Here is a 22611-nt window from a genome sequence, read left to right as displayed (position 1 = left end):
ATAAATATATTTTATTAATACTTACATACTATAAATCAACGAATAGAGAACAGCGAGAGAGAGGTACATGATGGTATAGGAGAGGGTCACGCCGTTCGTTACGAGTGGGTTTTTTTTGCTCTCTCTGGAAAAACACGTTACGCGTTTCCCCCACGTGAAAGTGGAGGGGGTTTCGCCGGTGCCCCTGACGCCGAGTGCGCCCGGGTAACACCGGAAAACCCACTAAAAACCAGCCGTACCCTCTCGTCTTCTTGTCGTTTTCACGTTGCTTTCGCATGCTACCGCGACGCTCAAGAGTCTGTCTTTCCTCAATGCGGGCCAAGAGAAGTTTCACATCAAAAAGCAATTCACGCTACGATTTATCGTAGATACCCAATAAAATGGTGCCGTGCAGCGCTGTTTCCGTGAAGATAAAGGCGCCCATAAAGATTCTATATTTGATTTGTAATAAAGTAATTCCTTTGATGTCAATGCACTGCAGTTTGCAAGCTATGTGGCGTTTGTTGCTATGTCCCCTGTATCTATAAATAGACCGGATCTTAATCTTATTTCAACTATAATATATAGAACGCTTGTAGAAAATATTATTAACTAGTTAACACACGCGGTTTCGGCCTCGTTTAGAGGACGGGGTTGCGTTCGTAGGTATTAGATATAAAAAAGCCATAGCCTTTGTTGTTCTTTGGGGCTTTCATTAAATTCGGTTCAGTGATATAGCCGTGAAAGTGTTACAGAAAGAGTTACATTGAATTTATAATATTAGTACAGATCTTAACAACAATACCATACAAATTTTGCACGAGCTTATTATTTTGAAAATGGAATAACTGTGACTACTCCCAATGATTAATCATTAGTTTCCAAAAACCTTTTCAATACTATTGTGTTCGCTTTACAGAGACTAAGGCGTCATCTGTTTTTAAAACTTGTATTTAAAACATTAGTCTTGTAAACTTCTTTAGTAGCGCCATCTGTTAAAACTAGTTGAAACTATAATGAAACTCACAAAGCATTGCAAGTTTACGGATATCGTTCTCTGTATTTAAAAAGTAGTATATACACTAGATGGCGCTGTTAACAAAACGTATAAGACGGTAATAATAGTCAAATATGTTACTAAAAATAAAGTTTTTGATTTGGCAATTGTAGACATTTGAAGATTATAAATGCAATGATATGAGTAATGAAATATTTGTAGAGTGTTGACGGAGTGATCGACGTTAATAGATTATTATGGATGTATCAGTATTATATTTCTGTCGTTGATATTATGCACTCACACATAAAGTGGTACAGATACAATGTGGTATGAAATATTAAAACTATTAAAACCAAGCTTTCATTTAATCTGTTTTATTATTTAAAATAAATCAAAACTGACGTCGAATATTGAAATACATTCCCTTATTTATTCACTAAAAAAAATTATACATAAACATCTTTACCTATTAATAGTACGAAATATATTTAGGCGTTGGCGAGCAAAATTTCTATATGATTCACTCATGTGTCAGACCTTGTTTATTGTGATAGTTGCAACGCCAAAACATTAAAACTCTTAGAAAGATCTTTAAAAACTAATATTCAAACAAAAGTTTTTGCTATTACTTACCTACTCCTAGTTAGAATTAAGGGTCGCTCCGTAGCTGATGCTGGTATTGAACTCCTTAAAATATTTGGTATAACTTGTAACTTTGGCGGGTAATTTAGTTACATCAGTACCCACAGCATTAAAGAAGCCGCTCTCTTCTCTTCTCGTGATTTATTTAAGGACTTTTTACAAACACTGTTCGTCCATCAACTAATTAAAAATTTAAAAATACGACTGTTTCACTCAAATTACATACTAATTATATTATACATAAATACATAATAGATGTATGTACATAATAAATATACGATGTATATATTTTATGGAATTTAATTTAGTTGATATAAGTGTGAAGAAATCTCCTGTGGCTTCAATGTATGGGTCTCTGAGGGACCTTTTTTGGGTCCATTTCCTTTCCTCGATTATATAAATGACGTATTAACTTGATTTGCCTATATCAGATAATTCAAATGAGATTAATTATGAAATGTTTGCTAATGACGAATATTGTTATTTTATACATGACAATACAGTTAACGTACTTTTCTACACTCACTGAAAACAATTAATTAAGGTAATTATTTTTATCTTATTCAGAGAATATTATTATCTTAAATATATTATTATTATTATTAAAAAGTTTATTATACTTAGTAAAGCTCTACAAAACAAGAGCGAAAACACCAAAATGAACGCCAGCTTCCTAACTTCTAGAAATGAAAAATCTCTTTGTATTTTTGTCTATTATCCTATTTCCTCTTTTTAAAGGAAAATATATAACTAATGCCCTAATGTTGAAAACAGAAATAAATGAGATACGGCTTTTAAACATTCAAGGCAATAATAACTTGACTATAGTATAAATTAACTAAAATTTGTAACCTCGGATTATAAAAGAAAAGGTGGTGGGCATGGAACAAAACTGAAGCAACGAAAGCAAATACAAATCAGAAACGAATACAAATTCCCGGAAGTGTGAATTAACGTCTTTATTATCGTATCGTATTTTTGTTGATACGTTTTCAAGTTTAAACCGACGAACTGATTCAGATGATAGTATAGAAAGGGCATAGACTTTTTCTTAAATATCCCCTCGAGAGCTTTGGGTGTTGACTCGAGGTTGGTGTGCAATAGGTAAAATTTTATAAATATCCCGCGGGTAATGCCGCAGGTTCAGCTAGGATCCAATAATTTAACAGTTTTGTTGCTTCACTTGATTATTCCGTACACTCCACACATCTGTCTTTTGTATTACAATCTGAATCAATAATAATGTTTTAATATCTTTTATCCACATGCAACAATGTTAAGCAACATCGCACACCTTAAACTATCGCATAAAACAAAGCGTAAATTTTTTTTAAGATAGCTGCTTCAATAAAATATCGAACTTACTAATCATTTTCTTTTCTATATAATAAAAAAAAATAAAAACTTTTTAAATATAATCAATATTCTTTGGAGCTGTCAAACTTAGCGCAATTTTTTTGACCTAATCTATACTTATAATAAAAATGGAGTGTCTGTTTGTAATATTAAAATAACCGCATTTTACTAAATTCATATGTATGTAACACCGTACTTATAGCAAAATAACATCTTTTCAATTTTAATCTGTCTGTCTGTTTGTTCTGGCTAATCTCTGGAACGGCTGGCCCGATTTTGACGGGACTACAACAATAACTTTTTTGACGCTCACGAAGTCACGGTCACAGCTAGTTTAATATATAAGTATTTTTAAGCCAAGTAGCTTTAGTAGCGATTTACTTTTCACACAATAGACAATATGGCGTTATAAAAATAAAAATAAAATACTTTCAGCAATACACAAATTATTGCAGCAGTAAATGACAAACTGGATATATATATATATATATATATATATATATTATAGTTGATATATATATGATTATGTCCTTAGACGTACAGTAATATATAATATACTCTGTGTATTTCGGTATCAATAATTTACATAATGTAATACTTTATTTATTCCATATATTATTATTTATCTTTGATTTTGATATATGTAAGATTTTATGTCACTATTAATCATGATGCGGTTGCTCATGTCTTACCAAATTTAATTAAGATTGATAAGTACGAGACGAGTACGAGAAAAAAAAATGACCGGATAATTCCTCTGGAATACTTTTGCTGGCCGAGACGGCCCAGTGGTTAGTGTACGTGCGTCGTGCATCTTAACTGATGGGACTTGTGGGATCAAACCCAGGCCAGCTGCCACTAAATTTTCATATGCTTAATTTCTATTTATAATTCATCTTGCGTTCGGCGGTGAAGGAAGGCAAGGAAAGTGCGCGGAAACCTGCATGTTAATAATTTCAATTAAATTCGGCCACATGCAACAGCCCACTTTGGAGCAGCGTGGTGGAATAAGCTCCAAACCTCCTCCACAAAGGGAAAGACATCCTTAGCCCAGCAGTGGGTTTATGGACTGATACTTTTTACTTTTTCTGGTAGGTTCCTTAACACCATTAAGGCGGCTGAAGGCATTAACATGCAGGTAGGTAAAACTAACAGTCTACTCCTTTGTGACGAGAAAGTTTGAGAACTAAGTTATAATGTCCCTTGTGCCTGTAATTTTACTGGCAAACGGATCCTTAAAACCGGAACAAAACGATACTAAATATTATTTATTCGAGGAGGCTTATATGAGCACCTTTGAAGCGTCATGTTTCAATATTGAATTAAATGTAAAGCTAACGATTCGAAAAGTAGATACTACCGAGAATAATCGGCAAGAAACTTGAGTTTCTAACTAGAAACTACTCTTTTCCACCATTTTAATTTTTATATATCCTGCCTATAAATCAACAAAATCTACAGCCATGCTTTATATCTATCACAAAATCTTGTATTGAGTTTTGTATTTATCAAAGTTTTTTGACATGAGCATTAAATTTTTTAATGGCCAAGTTAAAAAAAATCATCAGGTATCATAATATATAACTTAAAATTATATGTCTTAGTACCACTACATCCACAAGTTTAGCTCTAATGCGGGTTGCACGTGTTTTACGTCATCATTTGAATTACTCGCGATCTCCGAGCCGTCTAATACGAGTTAAATATGGTTTATTTGTGCATCAAAATAGCAATGTAAATAGTAGTCGGTAATACAAATGATGAAGATGAGCCGAAATTCCGTCCCATCGAGATGTGAATGTGAATAACGAGTCTTTGTTTTCACCTAACTTTGGTTACTATCTACAGCGTGGTCCTTATGATAGAATCCCTGTGACCAGAAATCGGTCAAGACTTAAATATTATATTTAGTTGAAAATTGGTTCCTCCACGACGTAGGAGTTTTTCATTCATTAAACATGCGTAGTTCTTTATCAAAAGGAGTCCCTCGAAGGCCCATTAAAGGAATAGACTAAAATTTCGTCTTTTACTATATTGTTGTATTCATTGTTTTAGCTATGCGTTATGCTTTCTTTGTATTCATATATGAAAATAATAATTGTTTTTTTTTTACTTTGTGTTCAAATTTTGCAGCATCTGCAACTGCATTCGGAGAGAAAGCAGATGCAGGTGCTGCAGATGTTTTGCTTATCTTAAAATTGGAAGAGTTGGAATCGGACTGCGAAGTAGACCGTACTATTCTTCTCGAAACCCATGATTTTTGTTTCAAATTTCCCGTAAACCACGACTAAAGAAATATAAGTCAAGATACAAAAGAGCTCCGCTTTATTGTATTTTTTAATTAGGTCTGTCATTGGATTTCTAACTTTAAACATTGTAGATTTTTTCAAAATATTTAATCTATTGAAAAAACTAACAGGCAGACACGAGAGTTACTTGTATAATAAATGGTTTGCCCTTTGATGCTATCCTAAAATTTACAATTAATTCTATCATACAAAAGTCTAAACGTAATGTGAATGTAATAACCAATTGTTTCCATATGTAAAACTTTCCACTTAAAGTCTAAATAGCAGTCTAATTGAAATTCATTGAAATTTATCTAAACTAATCTTAAGTTACGTTTTGAGGCTCGACTGAACTCTATAAAAAACCATTTCTGCGGTAAGTTTTACTGGAATACTTTTATGACATACGTTTTTGTTCAATTTGTTGTTTTAAGTTAACTTACTTCCATGTTGCTCTTCAGAGTTGCCGCCCTGGCTCGCTGCTCGCTAAGTCTCCTCGAGCGCAGCGCCGGCACCGCCACTCGGCTCACCCACTCGCCGAATTCTATAACACCGCACTCGTCACTACACTTGCCGGTAACACTACGCACCGATGACATTCGATGGGCTAAAGGAGGCGTAGCTAAGAATCACTAATTTACTATTTAGTACAACATTATTACGCTAGCCTCTACACTATTTATGTCCGGTTACTGTATTCAAAAAACTTTCATTTTGCTAACATCCGTCAGTTTAGTACTACTAGTCTACGAGATGTAATTTAAAACTATCCCAAAAAAGGCTTCGTAAGTTTTGAAGTCGTATATCCCAAATTACGTAAAAACTTTTAGGAACGACTATCTGCTTGTAACTCATACGCGATCGGTTACTGACGTACAATACCGATATGTCAAATACAGAAACCGGACATACAGGATAGGAAACGATTTAGAAACAAATGGCTGTAAAACATTTTAATAAGAGCGATAATATTATTAGCTGCGCCTTATGGGTGGAGATCTAAGCAGTGTTGAAGATGCGTATGTTAGGGATATTATTTCAACAGAGGAAAGGATAGATGTTTTTGCTAAATTAGACGCTATTTGTGCTATTAGTGACGTAGATGATATTTAGTATACAATCAGTCTACATATAAGGGAATTTATGCTAATGGACTTGGGAGTGCATGTTAGAGAATATATGTATTTACGGAAGGGGAAGGAGTTGTTCAGAGTCTTGTGTGTAAATATAAAGCTTTGTTTTTAAAACTACTTAAGCATTAGGAGCGCTACATAATAATATATATAATAATAATAATAATTAGTGTTCATATATAGGTGTTTCTACAACTTTACTTCCGTTGTATAGCGAAGTAAATATGTTTTTAGTGTTTTCAAAATCTACTGATGTATACGATTTAGTATCGGGAGTTTTTGTTACGCCAAATTCCACACTGCCAGCTTTTATATTCATAAGTAAATAATTGGAAATACAAAATACATGAAATGAAAATAATACAGCTAATTTAAATTTAAAATATCATCAAAGTAAAACTGTGCTTTCTCGTCAGAAAAACTAAGCGTCTTAAGCATCACTTTTTTTTACAATTGTAACATTTAAGTCAAATTTATAGTGTATAAATTTAGCGCACTGACCTATCGCTTCTTTGCTCATGATGTCACGTGTATTGTGTTGGGTGTCCATGGTGCGTGTGTGTGTATGTGTGTGTTTGTGGCTGTTTAATAATAATTGCTTGTGTTTTATCGTTCTTTTGATCAATTTTAAATTCACATTTATATCACCGACTTGAATTTTCACATCACAGATAACTTACGGACTATGAATAGTTATTTTACGAATCTTTATTATAATTGTTATTGTTTAAAAATATTTATTACAAAATATATTTTCTAAATTATTCTCGCTAGTAAATACCTAATAAAATTTGGATTGCAAGTTTTTATTTTCTCTCAACAATTTATACTTTAAGGTTCTATTTAATTATGTATAAAACATAATAAAACTCGTATCAAGAACGGAATGCATCCGCTCTGTCAACTTTGCCAAAGACACATCGGACACCTGCACGTAAATAATTCCTCTAAGAATTATTTAATGGTTTGGTATGGATTGCTTTTACAATAGGAATTCGAATCAACCAATTGCCAAGTAAATCATGCCAAATAAATTGTAGCTATACTTAAAATTACTATTTAAATCAACACCTTATTATTGAAACAAATCGAATGAATATAATTTAAGTTGGATAGAATGATTCCTAATTTAATTCAATACGGAAGTGAGGGTAACTTTTTTGTAAGAATAATGCATTGGTCGTTACATTACCACCGCAACTGCCAGTCAATGGTAGTTAGTCAAGGTAACCAATTCTAGACGGTTGTTCCACTAACTATTCAAGTTCTTTACAATAATATTTTGTAAATAATAACTGTTATGCGTAAATATGAAATTATTAATATTAAGACACCAATCTTTGTAAACTAAGACGTTCCTTCCATTGTGTCTGTACTTACACTGGCCCACTGGTTACCGGAATAGGATATACAATATGAATATAATAACATAATACAATACGGAGTTGCAACAACTCCTACCACTAAGTGCATTACTGCATCACTCGTCACGAGTGATTGAGCATGCTAGGCTCTTGGAAGATTAAAACTTGCAATAACACTCGTAGAATTAGACTGATTTTATGAAAAAACAAATCACAAGTCAGTAGGATTGTAAGGTTCATATAAAAATAAAAGAAATATATTTAAAAATCGACGCGAAAATTGCACTTGAAAGAATCTGTCAATAAAAGAAAGGACGTCCGACGCTCTGCAAAGTATTTCGTTCAATGACATCCGAAATCTGTTTACATAAATAGGAATGCGATGTTATTGACGTTGACATTCGCGAGAACTATAAATCTTAACGTTAAGTGAGCTCGGCTACACAAACCGCTCGTTTTCTTAAAGATTTACATAATAATTGGGTAGATCGTCAAATCTTAATATTCTGTAACTGTTACTTTCGTCATGCGGAATAATGGTCATGAGCTAAAATAATATCAAGGTCACTATTTGAATCAGGATCGGCTCTGGAATATTTGGCACATTTGACATCCTGTTATAATCACACTTTAAATTATAAACAAAATTTGAAATATCGACTGTCTGTCTCCGAAATATCAGTATCCGGAGTATTACAAAGTTTTTTTAGAATATTATATTTCTACTTAAATAAACCAAAAGTTAGAAACGGAACAAATATATTTTTATTACTTCTGTGATGAGATTTTGTAATGCAAACTCATCAAAATAGTTAAAGAATATATATAACGGATGAAGAAAAGAATATAATGAACTATCGTAAGTAAGTAAAGACGATTTGGTTGCATGGAAAGTTACTAATATCTATAATTATTGATGGTAGAGTGATGAAGGAAGCGTCTTAACGGCTTATATTAATTAGTTGAGTGAATCACAAACCGATATAATGTTGGGGACGACAAATCAAATAGAACAAACTATAGTTTTGATAAAATTAGAGCCGACGCCTATGATAATGATGTTGTAACTCAGGGCATTTTAGATTTAATAGATCTTAATCTTGCACAAATGTAAATATATTTTGGATTAATTTTCATTCTCAAGAGGTTGAATGGAATTCAAAAATAGATGTGTGGGCAATATCCGCTTTATGACCAGTATTACGCGTGGCAACTGTTATAGTTCGTGTAATAGCGGAATGAAACTAAGGTTTATGCCCCCTAGATTGAAACAACGTTTTTCATTTCGACTTCCAATCAATTAAAAAGTCAGAGCTCTGAATCACTGTTGCCATAAAAAAAACAACATTTGTAACTGACACTAAAATAACAAATGAAATATTTTTTCCGTATCCAAATGTCAGTGCTCGATGGCGAAGATACGTTTGAAATGCGTAACACTCCACTCTTATACGCCACGCTTATCACAAGAGTAATAAAGTTCATAATCCTTTGAAGAAAATGTACGAAAGTTTCAAGGGATCGAAAATTACAAGCTATGCATTTAGCATTTATCACCTTAACGATAAGACAATTAGGTTGTTAATCGATTGATAGGTTGAGGAAGAAAGTTTAAAACATTTCAGAGCGGATAGACTGGGCTAAATGCGTCCGCGTCTTTGGCACGTCACTGGGGCAAGGACGCCTAGCGCCGATGCACGCAGATTGATTGATCGATTAATCTTAGCTAAGTCCAGACTTCTTTATCTTTGTGCTTGACATTTGCATCATCAAGCAGCCGTTAATTTTTTTGTAATTCTGTTTGCTTTTAAAAATGTTATATATTTATATTTAATCTATAAGGCCCAGATAAATTAACACACAAAATTTGGTAATAAAACTAAGCTCTTGAATTTTATGTCTCACAAACTTTGGTACGTGAATACTTTTGACCGAACACTTGTAAACAAATTCGTTTTTAGCAAATACTTGTTGATCACAACAAATTAAATTTACAATTGACTCGTAGAAATATTTTCTGTTATTATAAACATTACGTTATTGGTTTTATTATGTGGGTAGTCAATTATTATTATTATACACTTTTATTTTGTAATTAAGTTTTTTTTTTATAATTATTTTATTCACTTCGTTTTTATTGGTTTATTAAACTTCGTCAACATCTATTTCTTCGTCTAAATCTGTTTGGTTATCATTTTGAATTGTAAAATGTTGAGTTAGTAAACAAAAATTTAGTTATAAATTTATTAGGTGTTGCGATATTATTCCGAATTTTGTTTGGAACGTAAACGTCACTCGCGGTGAGTGTAAACAATGTTCACGTGTAGGGGTGGGTTAAGGTGACGGGGTTCGGGGTAACGAAACTTGTATTACGAAACGGTTCCGAGTCGTTCGTGAGGTTCGGTCGCGTTAGCGCGTCCGTCGCACGCCGTCACACCACTATGACTGACTCTGACACTGCATTAATGGCTACGATGGATTTCATAGCGTTCTTGAATGTCTTTCAGACATTTTAGCAGCCCTACATTGAATTTTTATAGTATTTTTTCCTAATGATAATTTTAGTTCGTTCGGTAGTCATTAATTAATTTATCATCGTCATCGGCCATTTATTATAATCTACCAGAATAAGAGCTTCTTCCACAGTCCATTTCACATCCTGTCAGAACAATAACTGATCCCTCTGGCTGGACCGATCGTGTGTTTGCCGATTCGTGCTCTTAACTCTACGAATCGTCTGGCCCAAGGGCCATCGATTCTTCGACTTATGTGACCAGCCCACTGCAAAGTTGCTAATTTCAGAAGCTGAAAAGAATGGGCCACCGATCGCAAAATGGTATCTACCAAGGGCTTAACCAAGAGCCCTTCCACCAAGAGTAGCTGAACGACCTTGAATTTGGACTAGTCAAGAAGTTGTCCACGTTACAATTACTAATTTATATTTAGGTCAAGTTATTTTTCAAAACCCTGAACGGAGGAAACAAACAGGAAATACATCGCGGCAAGACAGGGATCCCGTCAATCCTGCCCAACCTCGGAATAAATGAATTTTTCAATAGTGTGTTTTCACACCTAAGGGACTTTTACCTTGAGCAATAATAATAACCGTACTTAATTAATAATAAAAGCGGAACTGTTCGATTTTCTTGGCTGGTTGGTTCCGGATTTATATTCTAAAGTGGAGGTAAATTTAAATCTTAAGACGAGTTTCTGTAACAATTTACTTAAATATAAATAAAGTAAATTATTGTTATTTTTATTAAACGGAATGGACTGGATGACTGTACAAACTTTAGTCCGAGTGGATCAAAATTTGGTATATAATTTTTAAATTAAAATAGAATGATCTATTTTAGGTGCGCAGTTACTTTGGTTTATAATGTCTCAAAATAAATTCACCAATCGATCACTCGAAAATAGTTGTATGATCTTTGCCAAAAGTTAAGTGTGTCGAGACAATAAATACTTTACATTTTAATCACGTATGATATGTGACAATAATTTTAATTAAATTAGTATATTCAATGTAAAACGAAACATCTTAATTTGATTTCTGATTAAATTCGAGTTAAGCATAAATGTTAGTTAATTTATTTAAAAAAAAAGTTTAATAATTAAATTATGAATTCCATAAATAATAATTCTATTCTCTATTTACCTAGTAATGCTGATTATGCAATTAAAAATCTAGGTGTTGGTGACCACCGCTTATAGAATGAAGTTTAGTCTAACGCACATCAGAAGAGTATGTACGAAAAAGAGATTTGTTAGAGTGACTATAAAACAGTACAAATGTCATTCAGTATGGACTGTTGCCCTTTAAAACGTATTAAGTTTCTCTAGGAATTTGATAAATTAGCAATTTTTTATTTCATTAGATCCTTATCCTTCGTGCCTTAATCATGTAGTTAGTAAATAAAACAAAATCAAAAATGTATTTTCTTTATTTAATTTAAAAAAAAATTAACACAGGTACCATAGATAATATAGAAGAACTATATATACATACCAAAAAATAATTTACTTACATTTACATATAATACTTAAAGAAATAATCGGCTTACACTTAAAACTGGAAAACTTAACACAACCATTTGATTTACTTTAAAGATTGAGCCTTAAAATAAGGGTTTGGCGAAAGGTAAAAAAAAATATGTTATTATAACATTAAGAAAAAAAAAACACGTAAGGGCATTTTTTGCTTCACACAATAACTCAGTGGAACCAACAAATTTTCCTAACCGATATGACGAGAGAACTTTCAAGAAAAGAGTCTCCTCGGTCCGTAAAGCCCGGAACGCAACTAGAAGCTCGATTTTGTTGCAAATGAGAGCCTCCTGTCCGCGGACATCGAAAAATAAATGCTACGTTATCATGTGCATTTCGGCGAATGTTTACATGCACGACGTATACATATTACAATGTGTTTTTTTTTATATTTTTGTATCAGATATTTACGAAATACTTTACTTCATAACTATCCAGAGTTTAGTACACGTGCTTCTACAATATTGACCTACTAACATTTTGACATATACCTACATAAATATACTCATTTAAACATTCAAACATTACCAAAAATAGCACCAATATAATCAAAATAAGGCTTACTTAATATTTATCTTAAATTTAAGAGACTCTCCTTGTGTTTCATCGTGCAATTGGTAAGGAAGACGTATCTGACATCTCCCTCACATAAACTTAATATTAACGACCTCCGTCGTCGGGTAGTGAGTACACCGGTTTCCATGGCTACGCCACTCCGAGGTCCCGGGTTCGTTTCCCGGCCAAGTCGATGTAGAAAAAGTTCATTAGTTTTCTACGTTGTCTTGGGTCTGAGTGTTTGTGGTACCGTCGTTACTTCTGATTTTCCATAACACAAGTGCTTTAGCTACTTACAGTGGGATCAGAGTAATGTATGTGATGTTGTCTAATATTTATTTTTATAAAGTATTAGATGAGATTAGATTAATTTAAGATGAGATATCTTATAATGTAACCGTACTTTAATCGTATATAGAAAACTAATCTTCGCTTTAAATATTTCATGGGGTTTGCGTACTAGCCCGAACTGTTTGTAGTGTAATCAGCGATACCGATCAACAGCTCGGCTATGTCATACTGCAGTGGTTGATTCATATATCTTTATTTATAACACATATTATAAATAAATACATTATTGCACTGAGCATTGTATTCTTAGTTGAATTTGTATTTAATTATGCATTCAATTTGAGAGATTCAAAACAAGTGTAAGGACCTCATACTAACAATTTATTAAAAAATAGACAGTAACGCTTACGTCATTCTAAAGTTACGAGAAATATATGGAATGGAAAACAGCGGTGTACCTTTCTATACTTATGAATAAAAACCCAAATAATCATAAAATAAATGTCTTATTAAATAATAGTGATCAAACTTCTAGCAACAAGTTTTCAAATCAAAGGCAGCGTGTAGTTATAAAGGTACCCGGACGCAGGCGGGTGTGACCGCAGCATGCGTCTGCAGCGCCACACCTCCGCGCCCGCTGCGCGCAGGGCCTCCTGCATGGAAGAATCTCGGCTGGAAGTACACACGATTCCATTTTATACCTTTGTGATAAAGTTAACCATTTACGTATATGAAAAAGAGTGTAGGACCAAGTATAGACCCCTGTGGGAACTTCTCTTCTTGTTGGAGCCCCACCTCGTGCCCTTTATATCAGACGAGCGCGACTAATCTAATGCCAGTGGCGTAGTATTATAACAATTATTGCAATTATATATAAGACTTTAAATTAACATGGTTATTTTTATTACTAACAGTATTTAAAACGGGATATTTAGCATGTTTTTTATTTTTATTTGGTGGAGCTCGATATTTCCACATTATCTGAACAAGACATTCGTAGATAATGTCGAAATATCGAGCTCCACAAAATAAAACTGAAAAACATGGTCAATATCCCGTTTTAAATACTGTTAGTAATTATTGCAATTCTTAATCGTATATTTATAAATATATGTATATTCTCAAACTGTTTGAGATGTATTTAGATTTATCTATTGGTGTTTATAAACACAAATACTCACCCAATAATATCAATTTTATTCTTCACATCAACTTTGTCAAACGACGACTTCGAAACTGTAAAATTAACTAACACATTAATATTATACAATTTAAGGGGAGGCCTAGCTAGCGGCCCAAAACCTTAGCTAGTCCTACCCTAGCTAGTGACCTGTCACTTAAGTGGTCACCATCCCTTTAAACCTTATTCAATTACGACTTATATGTATACCATATCTATAATACTATAAGCTATTTAAGATATAAATATTGCATGTGTTGTCGAAGCGTCTCACGTGGTGTGTGTGTGTGTGTGCGTGTATACCTGGATAAAGCTCCCCCTCACTCAGCGAAGTGTCAGATGACAGATATTGACTCGTGCTGCCGCGCTGTTCACCAGGAGACATATAGTTGAGAGGACTTTTATCTGGAACGTGTTGATTAATGAATAAATGATAAGTTTAGTTGACTGCTCGTTGATCTAGTTGCTAAACATAAGGCCGCTGACCCCGAGGTCCTAATTTATTTTTAGTCGTATCGGGTTTGCCGTCACCTCGGATTAAGAGTGAGGAAATAGAGAGTGCATATGTCCGGCGTAGATGGCTGGTATCTGGATTGATTGCTCTTATTTATGATAAATTCCGTAAAAGAAACCAGAACCGTTAATAATTATTGATGACCAACAAATTAAGGCATGACGTCTATAACGGGTACAAATTTTAAGTACAAGATATTGGTAATTTTAGACTTAATAACGAGTACTTGGTTACTCGTATTATCGTATGTCATCGATTTTCACTCGGAATTCCATACCATCGGTTTCATCAGGCAGGTCTGTGAGAGAAGATATTTCGCACTCAGTGCTGTCGGGAGACAAGGCTCGCATCACCTCAGCTGAGCCTCGTCGGTAGGTTCTCTGCTGTGGACTGGAAGTTGCTAGGGGAGCCGGTTTTTTGGGTCCGAGTGAGTAAGTTCTTGACCCTAAAATGTTAAGTGTGATGATTTATTTTTCTCGTTCGAACTTAAAAAAGGACAATTTATAAGCAGCCATCTATTTCTGAGGTGAAATATCATTTACTTTATATTTTATTATTGTAGAAAAAAATATTGCCAATTAAACAAAGATTAATAACAGGAATTATAGAAATAATAAATAAAATTTACCAAGATGATCATCACTTGCGACTTTTTTCAATTTATCTTTAACTGGTTTAGTCTCAATAACATACGACATTCTTCTCTTAACGTGACTGGCATTCCTTCGTATTTCATTGTGAACAGAGGTTTTATTAACGGATATAAGATTTGTGTCCGATTGTATATTGTCTCTTGGTTTTGGAGATTCGGCTTTAATTTTATGAACATAAGACTCATTATCACCATTTGTCGAACTTGCATTAGTAACGGTTTGATGAGAGAGATGAGAACTATTGTCTCGCAAATCATTTTCTTTTGCAATATTTGCCGCGTTAGATTCGTTCATCGATGTTTGCACGATCGTTTTGTTTTTATTACAATCTGCCCTTTTTGATAATTGTTTATTAGATATCGTAGAGGTCTTAATAACGTGATCATTATTTTGTTTTATCTCTGAATTGCGAATATTAAGATTAGTCCGTCTATTATTAACGACTTCGTTGTAAACTTCTTCGCCGTTATCGCCGGTGTTACTGAATTTATTTCCATCACTTTTATCAATTTTATTTTCATATGTGTCATCGTTTAGTAACTTTGCTGTTTCTTCATTTTCAACAGCGTTGCTATCCGAAGTCTTATTTTTAAATATTTCATTATGTTTTAGCTCAGTTATAACACTTCTAATGATTTGTTTTAACCGCGGTATTCTTGAAACATTGCCAGTTGACGCTAGTATTTGATCCTTTGAATTATATTCATCTGTTTTTTTATGGCATTCGTGATTTAAACCATCATTTGTTTCTTCGTCTCGTTCTCGCGATACGGACAGCAGGCTAAGTAATAAAACTTTTTGTTAAATATTATTTGGTCATACTTTTTATATAAAGTTTATTTTATTCGACTTTTATTCACGATCAAACCTTCCTTTAATGCTTAAGTATAATGGAAGTAGAAAAAACAGACTCGTGCAGCTAACTATGGAAGGCGTGCGCGGCGTCAGCTCGCAGTTATAAATTATAAAAACCCGAATAGTTTGTATGAAACATGGAGAAGTTCAAGGTGTGCTTATATGAAATACTTACGCGTCGATGTTTCCTATATCTCCGGTATGAGAAGCAAAGTCACCGTCGATTATTTCTGAACTCTCCCCATTATTTGATTTCTGTTGCAAGAAGTTATTGATATTTAATGAGTGTTCCTGTTCAGAGGTTTCTTTGTGATTTTTCTGAAATTATGGTAACTAGCTGTGGTAGCTTGTTCGGAAACAATAAAAAGGCAAGATTCAATAAAGTAAGAGACGGAATTAGTAGGATTATATATTCGTTGTTAAAAATAAATAAGAATTTAAGTCTTCGAATATCGTATTTAATTTTATAAGACAAACTAATTCTTATTAATACGAATATTGTGAAACCTTGAATTAACTGTGGAATCGAAAATCAAACGAGCGAAGCGATAAATGGCATGCTTTAGTCATCTGCTTAGGAAACGTGGACAGACATATTATTTTTATAATATTGGTAGGCGGGGGGCAAACTGATGGGCCACCTGATGGTAAGTGTTCACCACCGCCTTCAATTGGCAGCTGATAAGCTATATCCCTTGTGCCTAAAATTATACTCACGTACCAAGACCGATCACAATGTCTCAACAAGAAGGTTTTTAAGACGATGCGGCATTTATGCATCGGAACCAAATGTTTTAAAACTACACTAAAAAGTTTTTCAGAGCTGTTTCTTTGAACGTACTTAATAGTGTAAATATAATGAATGTCCACTATACTTACGAAGGAGTGTTTCAAACTGACTAACTCCGCTTGGAGGCTGGCTATTTGGTCTAGGATGTCTCGGTCATCATTTTGGCCAGTGACCAAATCCTGAAAGTCCGAAAAGTCTGAGTTACTAGTTGTCGCCCACGCCTTCACTCGCGTTTTGCGGGTTGGTCGTCAAGTTTTAGGTATAACCTTATTTCATACAAAAAATTCATTAAATTTAGTGGTTTGTGAAAAGTGAAATTGAAAGAATAACAGACAGACGCGTTTCATTTTTTCGCTTTTATAATATTAGTATAAATATACTGCTATCAGTATATTTATACTTACTATACCCAAACGGCTTGCTCCGATACTATTATCTGAGCAAGCCGTTTGGGCCACCATAGCTGCTACGGTTCGAAGGAAAATGAAAAATTTAAGTCTAAGTACAGACGACATCTAGAATGTCCGGCCACTGAGAGATCCTGACGTCTATCAGACTGTTGCGCTGACTGAGTAATACACGACACAAATAAAAAAATTACACAAGCACACATATATATACACATATATACTATATTTATAAATTATATATGATATTTGACGACCTCCGTGGTCGAGTAGTGTGTACTCCGGTTTTCGCGGGTACATTGGGTACAGAAAATGGTCATTGATGTGGACATTGGCACTGAGAGAATTATTAACAATTCCTGACTCACTCTTCAAACCGAAACACGGCAACACTGAGTATTTCCGTTTGGCAGTAGAATACGATGAGTGGGTGGTAACTAACCGTCCGGGCTTGCACAGAGCTCTACCACCAAGAATTTATAATATAAATATACCTTATTGCTACTCCCTCGACTCATCTTGTCTTGGCTCGTGTCAATGTAACCAGAATCATCATTCGCCTTGTCTGGAACTCCTTTATTCACGGATAATGAAGAACTGTTGGGTGTCAGGACCTTAGAAATCATTGTTTTTTTATTAGTCATTTATTGAGAAGATTGAATTAATATTTATTTTTATTTTAAATATTATAAAGAGATAAAATTTATTTGTTAGTATGTAAGGCGTAATCTCCGCAATTAAAGATCCAATTGTATTTTTTTTTCTAGTAGAAAGCTACATCATCATCCTCCCGCCCTTATCCCAATTTGTTTGGGGTCGGCCTAACGTGTCTTTTTTCCATACTTCTCTGTCTGACGTCATCTCACAAGTAACATTCTTCCCAGCTATATCGTCTTTCATACAATCCATCCATCGTTTCTTTGGTTTCTTTGGTAGAAAGCTACATTATTCCTAAATGGTATAAATGTATAAATTATGTTTATATGTTGTCATTATTGAGTGAAGAAAAACCATGCAAGGGAACATGCATAAGTCTGATAAAATTATTTAACATGTGTATACAATCTTTCTTCTCTTCTTCTTGAGTTTCTTGCCGGTTCTTCTCGGTAGAATCTACATTCCGATACTTTAAATAGTTTGTTAAATGACGATTCAAAAGTGCATGTAAAAACCTACTTGAATAAAGTATATTTTGATTTGATTTGATTTGATTTGAATCTGCATTGGAGCAGCGTGATGGGATAAGCTCCAAGGCGCCCCAAATAAAGATAACTTAACCTAACAGTTCGATATACACCAGCTGTTGTGTGGGACGTACTCAATGTACTTACGATGGAACTTGTATATTGTTTCTCCAACGTCTTAGCGACATGTCTGGATAACTCTGCCGCCTTCAGTCGCATCTCCAATTCGGAGACTTTGCCCTTTTCAATCATTAACCGAGCTTCTAAATCACCTGAAAATATTTATGTAATGAAATATACGTAGTCGAGTTATATCAAGGGGTCCTCAATAGATGGCACTGGTTAGAGAAGCTCCAATCATTGTTGCATCTCGAAATAACGTTACGTAATGTTACGTTATGTTACGAATTCTAACGGAAAAGATTTCACTGCACTAAAAATTAATAAATCGTCATTAGAGAATCACTTCTGAGAAATTTACATCTGAAGATGTCTGATGACGCCGTATAAAAAAACATATACCTTTCAAATGGGTAGCAATGTCTGCCAAGGGTTTGGGTCTTCATTTTTCAGTATGTAACCCCTGCAAATGTAAATAATATTGACTCACCGCATCGCTGCTCCTCTGCTCGAAGCTGCTCCAGCAGAGCGCCGTACTGCGTGTGCAGGTGCTGTTCCGCAACTATTCGTTCAGCTCTGGCTCGAGAGTTCTCGTTCCTGAGCAGGGTAACCTCCTCGATTGATTTATTCAATCGCTCCGAGTACTGGTCGTGTGTTTTGATTAACTCCTGATGGTAAATCAGTGAACATAAGGTTGCTGAGTATATATTCGGAAGTTTCTTCACCATGATTGACTTCACCGTCGAGCACGAGTGAATTATAAATCGTTATGGAATAAGCTTCAAAGCTTCTTCTTAATATGCCTTTGATCACCAGAGACACATTTACACATAGTTATTATTTTTTTAAATTTAAATATTTCATCATCGTCTATGTCAACACTGCACTATTATACTGATCACACTACTCACTTGATGAATTAAACTTCCATGTTCTGGAATAACTCACTTTATTGACTCGCATACAATATTCATATGTAAATCATTTGTTCAAAACATCAGCGCGATTTAAAAGACTCGTAATTCCATCTATACAATTTTATGAGAAATAAAACGAATTGACATAAATGACACAAAATATTTCATCGTTTACATGGAATATATTAGACAAAATTTCAAAATGAATTTCAAGGTCAAATTTGGAATTACGTTTAAGTATGTAATGTTTCAGAAACCAAAGGATTCGCTTCTGTGACTTGCGTTAGTTATTATATTAATAATGTTATGTATACGTTACCTCGTCTAAAATAGCAATCTTTTCTTTCAACTCTTCTATCATAGTTCGACACTTGTTTTGCTGACAGTCTTCGTCACGGACTGATTTACTATTAAATAAAATATAGATTAATTCTATTATTACTCGAATTCACCGAATTTACCGGAATGCTATACATCCTTCTTGGTGCAAGAATTATTGATTTTACAAAAAAAAAAAATATCAAGCTTACAAAGTAATCTGTAGAATAAAAGTATGGTCATGTGATACACAGTGAAAAGACCATGCATAGCATAGCAATTATTATCGGCTTTAGGACGTTTCGAAAACAAACACAAACGAACTTATAGAGCGTACTGTTGTGTAAAAGGAGGTAAGTAAAATTTAGTATTGTATCTACAACAATCTACGTAAACTTACATTTCATTTTGAGTGGTAGTATTCTCTGTCGACTGTACCGGTATATTTTCTCTGAAATAAAAGAAAATCATCACTCATCTTGACCTACTCGATTCTACCTTTTTTTACATTAAAAATTAAAACAATACTAACTTGTCTAAAAATTCACATGACGTGGCTTCGATACCAACATTGGCTACACTTCTCTTGGTGTAAAGCGCGCTCATGGACGAGTTCCTGTAAAATGTTACTAGTTAAAAAAAAATCTTTTTTTGTTAATATCTCATGTATGTAGACCACACGTTCCGTTTCATGTGGGACAGTCTCGCTTTCAAACGTCAAAAATGTAGAAAGGCTACATAAACTGTAAAAATTTTTTATCAAAATAAATTTCATAATTACACATTTTATTTCTTATTTAGGGTCAGGTTAGGTTAGTACTATCTTCAAAATAAAGAAACGATCAATAAAGCTTTGTTGAAGAATATAAATATGAATACTATTTAGGAAACGCCTGACGCAATTACAATAGCAAACACGTCATATCTTATGCACACACTAAAAATCTCCGTGTGTACTTGCTTCCATTCTAATCAGTTATTGCAATTTCTTACAAATATAAATTTAGTAAAGCAGAGTTGCTACAGAAATAATATAATAAAACCCAACTGAAAAAAAAACAATAATTTACTTTTGAACCCTTTGGGGTTGGCAATAAATTAAAAACACATATACTCAATATTAAACAAAAATAATATGCACATGGCATGTGTAAAGAAACCATACCTTAGTTTATTGCATGTCTCCGCTCATTACCATGTACATGCCCATGTGTGGTCCAATATATTATTAATAAAACAATATCAATATTACTATACCATTTTTAAATTCAATTTAAAGAATTAATATTGAGTTTTTAATTTTTTTATGTATTAATAATATAATATCTCATATTAATATAAGTTTAGAAAAGGTTTTTTCATCTAAATGAGTAGAAGAGTGTGTATTGTAAAAAAAATATTCAATAAATAACTATAATATCATACTTAATGGATGTATTGAAAGCTAGACAACATTTTGAACAGCGTGAAGAAGATTGAGCTGTGCCGCGTCTTAAAAACTGCTTTGCAGAACAAAGTCTCATATTGAGAAGACGAATTCTCTCTGATAGTTGCTCATTAGTCTTCTTTAAATCTACTATTCTGAAAATAATTATAATTTTAATTTTAAAAACAGTAAAACAGTTACTGGCTCACTGCTTATTAGAACTCAATAATTATAATCTAACAGCATTAGAAGAACTATACAGTCGCTGGTAACCATCTATAATAAGGCTACATAATTCCTTACCATCAATAAGATAAACAACAAATTTTTGTGTTTGTTATAGGGGTCAGTCATACGTTTTAGGTTTAAGTTTTCCTTGGGGGTTCAGGCTTACTTCAAACCAAAATTGGTCAAATTGTTACCGAAAGACATTTTTGCAATTTTAATATTAGTATAAATAAATTTAATGGTATGTTTATGGACTTTATTTCTCTCTTGTGCTTTTATAGATGAATACCCCTAATTCATTAGAAATCTGTTGATGAAAAGCAATGTAAGCTCAAGGCAAAAAACAATATGTTAGAGCTTATAGTTGACGGTAAAATGATGGTGCAAAATCAGTTCATATTTCTTAGAGCTAATCTTTTTGGTTGACCTTGGCCACTCATCATCAAATTGTATAGTTTTGGTCTGCCTTTTAGTTACAAACATATGTATGTATGTATGTATGTTTTTTTTTTTTAGTAAAAAACAAATAGATATTTAAATTTAATTATTTAAAGACAAAACAGAACTATGCCATTGATTTTTTTTAATAAAACATTTTTATTAGAAATTCTCTTGATTATTTTGCTCTTCCCAGGTGTACACAAGTCTTTATTTAAATATGCATACTTTCCCAGAAGTCCATAAATAACATTACTTACAATTCTTTTTGTTCATTTATAACAGCCGAACTTTTAGCACAGCAAGCCTGGTTACGATTTCCTAATGCTGTCAGTCTTTGCACTTTGGTGGTTAACACTTTGATTTCATCTCTTTGTCCATTTAAAGATTTTTTCAATTGTATATTGCTATCAAATAATGCAAAGTATAAGTCCTCTAATTCCTTTTTACTTAATTTAGATGGACATATTCTGTATAAATCTGTTAATTGCAATAATTTTGAATTAGGACTAATTTAACAAGCTATATTTTACAATTTAATAGTAAGTTGATATATTTATTTTGTAAATCTGTCTATATTTAAACTTGTTATATATCCTGTTTTATTATTTGTATTAGCTCAAGTTAAATTTAAGAAAACATCACTCACCATTTTCTGATCTGTTTATATGACTCCTACATGTACTATAAACAATATTTTTGTTATCTTTACCACGACTCATCATAATAATTTATCTATTAAATATTTTTAGTATTAATATATTATATATGTCATTAAGCTAAGCATTTAAGATATATTTCACACATTAAAGAATAGAGAACTTTATATTTCCAAATAATATTCGATTTGGAACAAATACTCAACACTGAATACAAATATGCCGCCATAGCAACAATATTGACGTAATGTCAACAAAAACAACTAG

At 33.2% G+C, this 22611-nt stretch overlaps 2 protein-coding genes across 4 annotated transcripts in view; both read right to left on the bottom strand.

Annotated features, from left to right (window-relative positions):
* Window positions 1–10215, bottom strand: part of LOC125067115 (obscurin) — a 102811-nt gene extending 92596 nt beyond the window's left edge. Inside the window, exons 1-2 of one of the 3 annotated variants that reach the window (XM_047675545.1) lie at window positions 10136–10215; window positions 5709–5809 (exon numbers count right to left, since the gene is read on the bottom strand). In XM_047675545.1, coding sequence (XP_047531501.1) covers window positions 5709–5714 — 6 coding nt within the window. In that variant the 5' untranslated portion in view covers window positions 5715–5809; window positions 10136–10215. Of the gene's footprint in view, window positions 1–5708; window positions 5810–6899; window positions 6964–10135 lie in introns of those variants that run through there. The other 2 variants (XM_047675555.1, XM_047675536.1) reach the window with 2 other exon arrangements.
* A 2526-nt stretch (window positions 10216–12741) lies between these two features.
* On the bottom strand, window positions 12742–22407 carry LOC125077983. The gene is made up of 16 exons (XM_047690120.1): window positions 22335–22407; window positions 21946–22165; window positions 21019–21174; window positions 20126–20209; window positions 19994–20044; window positions 19595–19682; window positions 18849–19026; window positions 18386–18510; window positions 17549–17668; window positions 16737–16826; window positions 16033–16175; window positions 14978–15783; window positions 14627–14794; window positions 14139–14240; window positions 13837–13891; window positions 12742–13327 (listed from the first exon to the last, which is right to left on the bottom strand). Exons 1-16 carry the CDS (start codon window positions 22405–22407, stop codon window positions 13201–13203), a joined length of 2586 nt encoding a protein of 861 aa, XP_047546076.1. The 3' UTR covers window positions 12742–13200.
* Between the last annotated feature and the right edge of the window lie 204 nt (window positions 22408–22611).

Source organism: Vanessa atalanta, chromosome 1 (assembly GCF_905147765.1).
Source record: "Vanessa atalanta chromosome 1, ilVanAtal1.2, whole genome shotgun sequence".
NCBI classification, from domain to species: domain Eukaryota; kingdom Metazoa; phylum Arthropoda; class Insecta; order Lepidoptera; family Nymphalidae; genus Vanessa; species Vanessa atalanta.
Note: the sequence above shows the minus strand (reverse complement) of the source record. Positions and strands in the feature narration are given on the sequence as shown.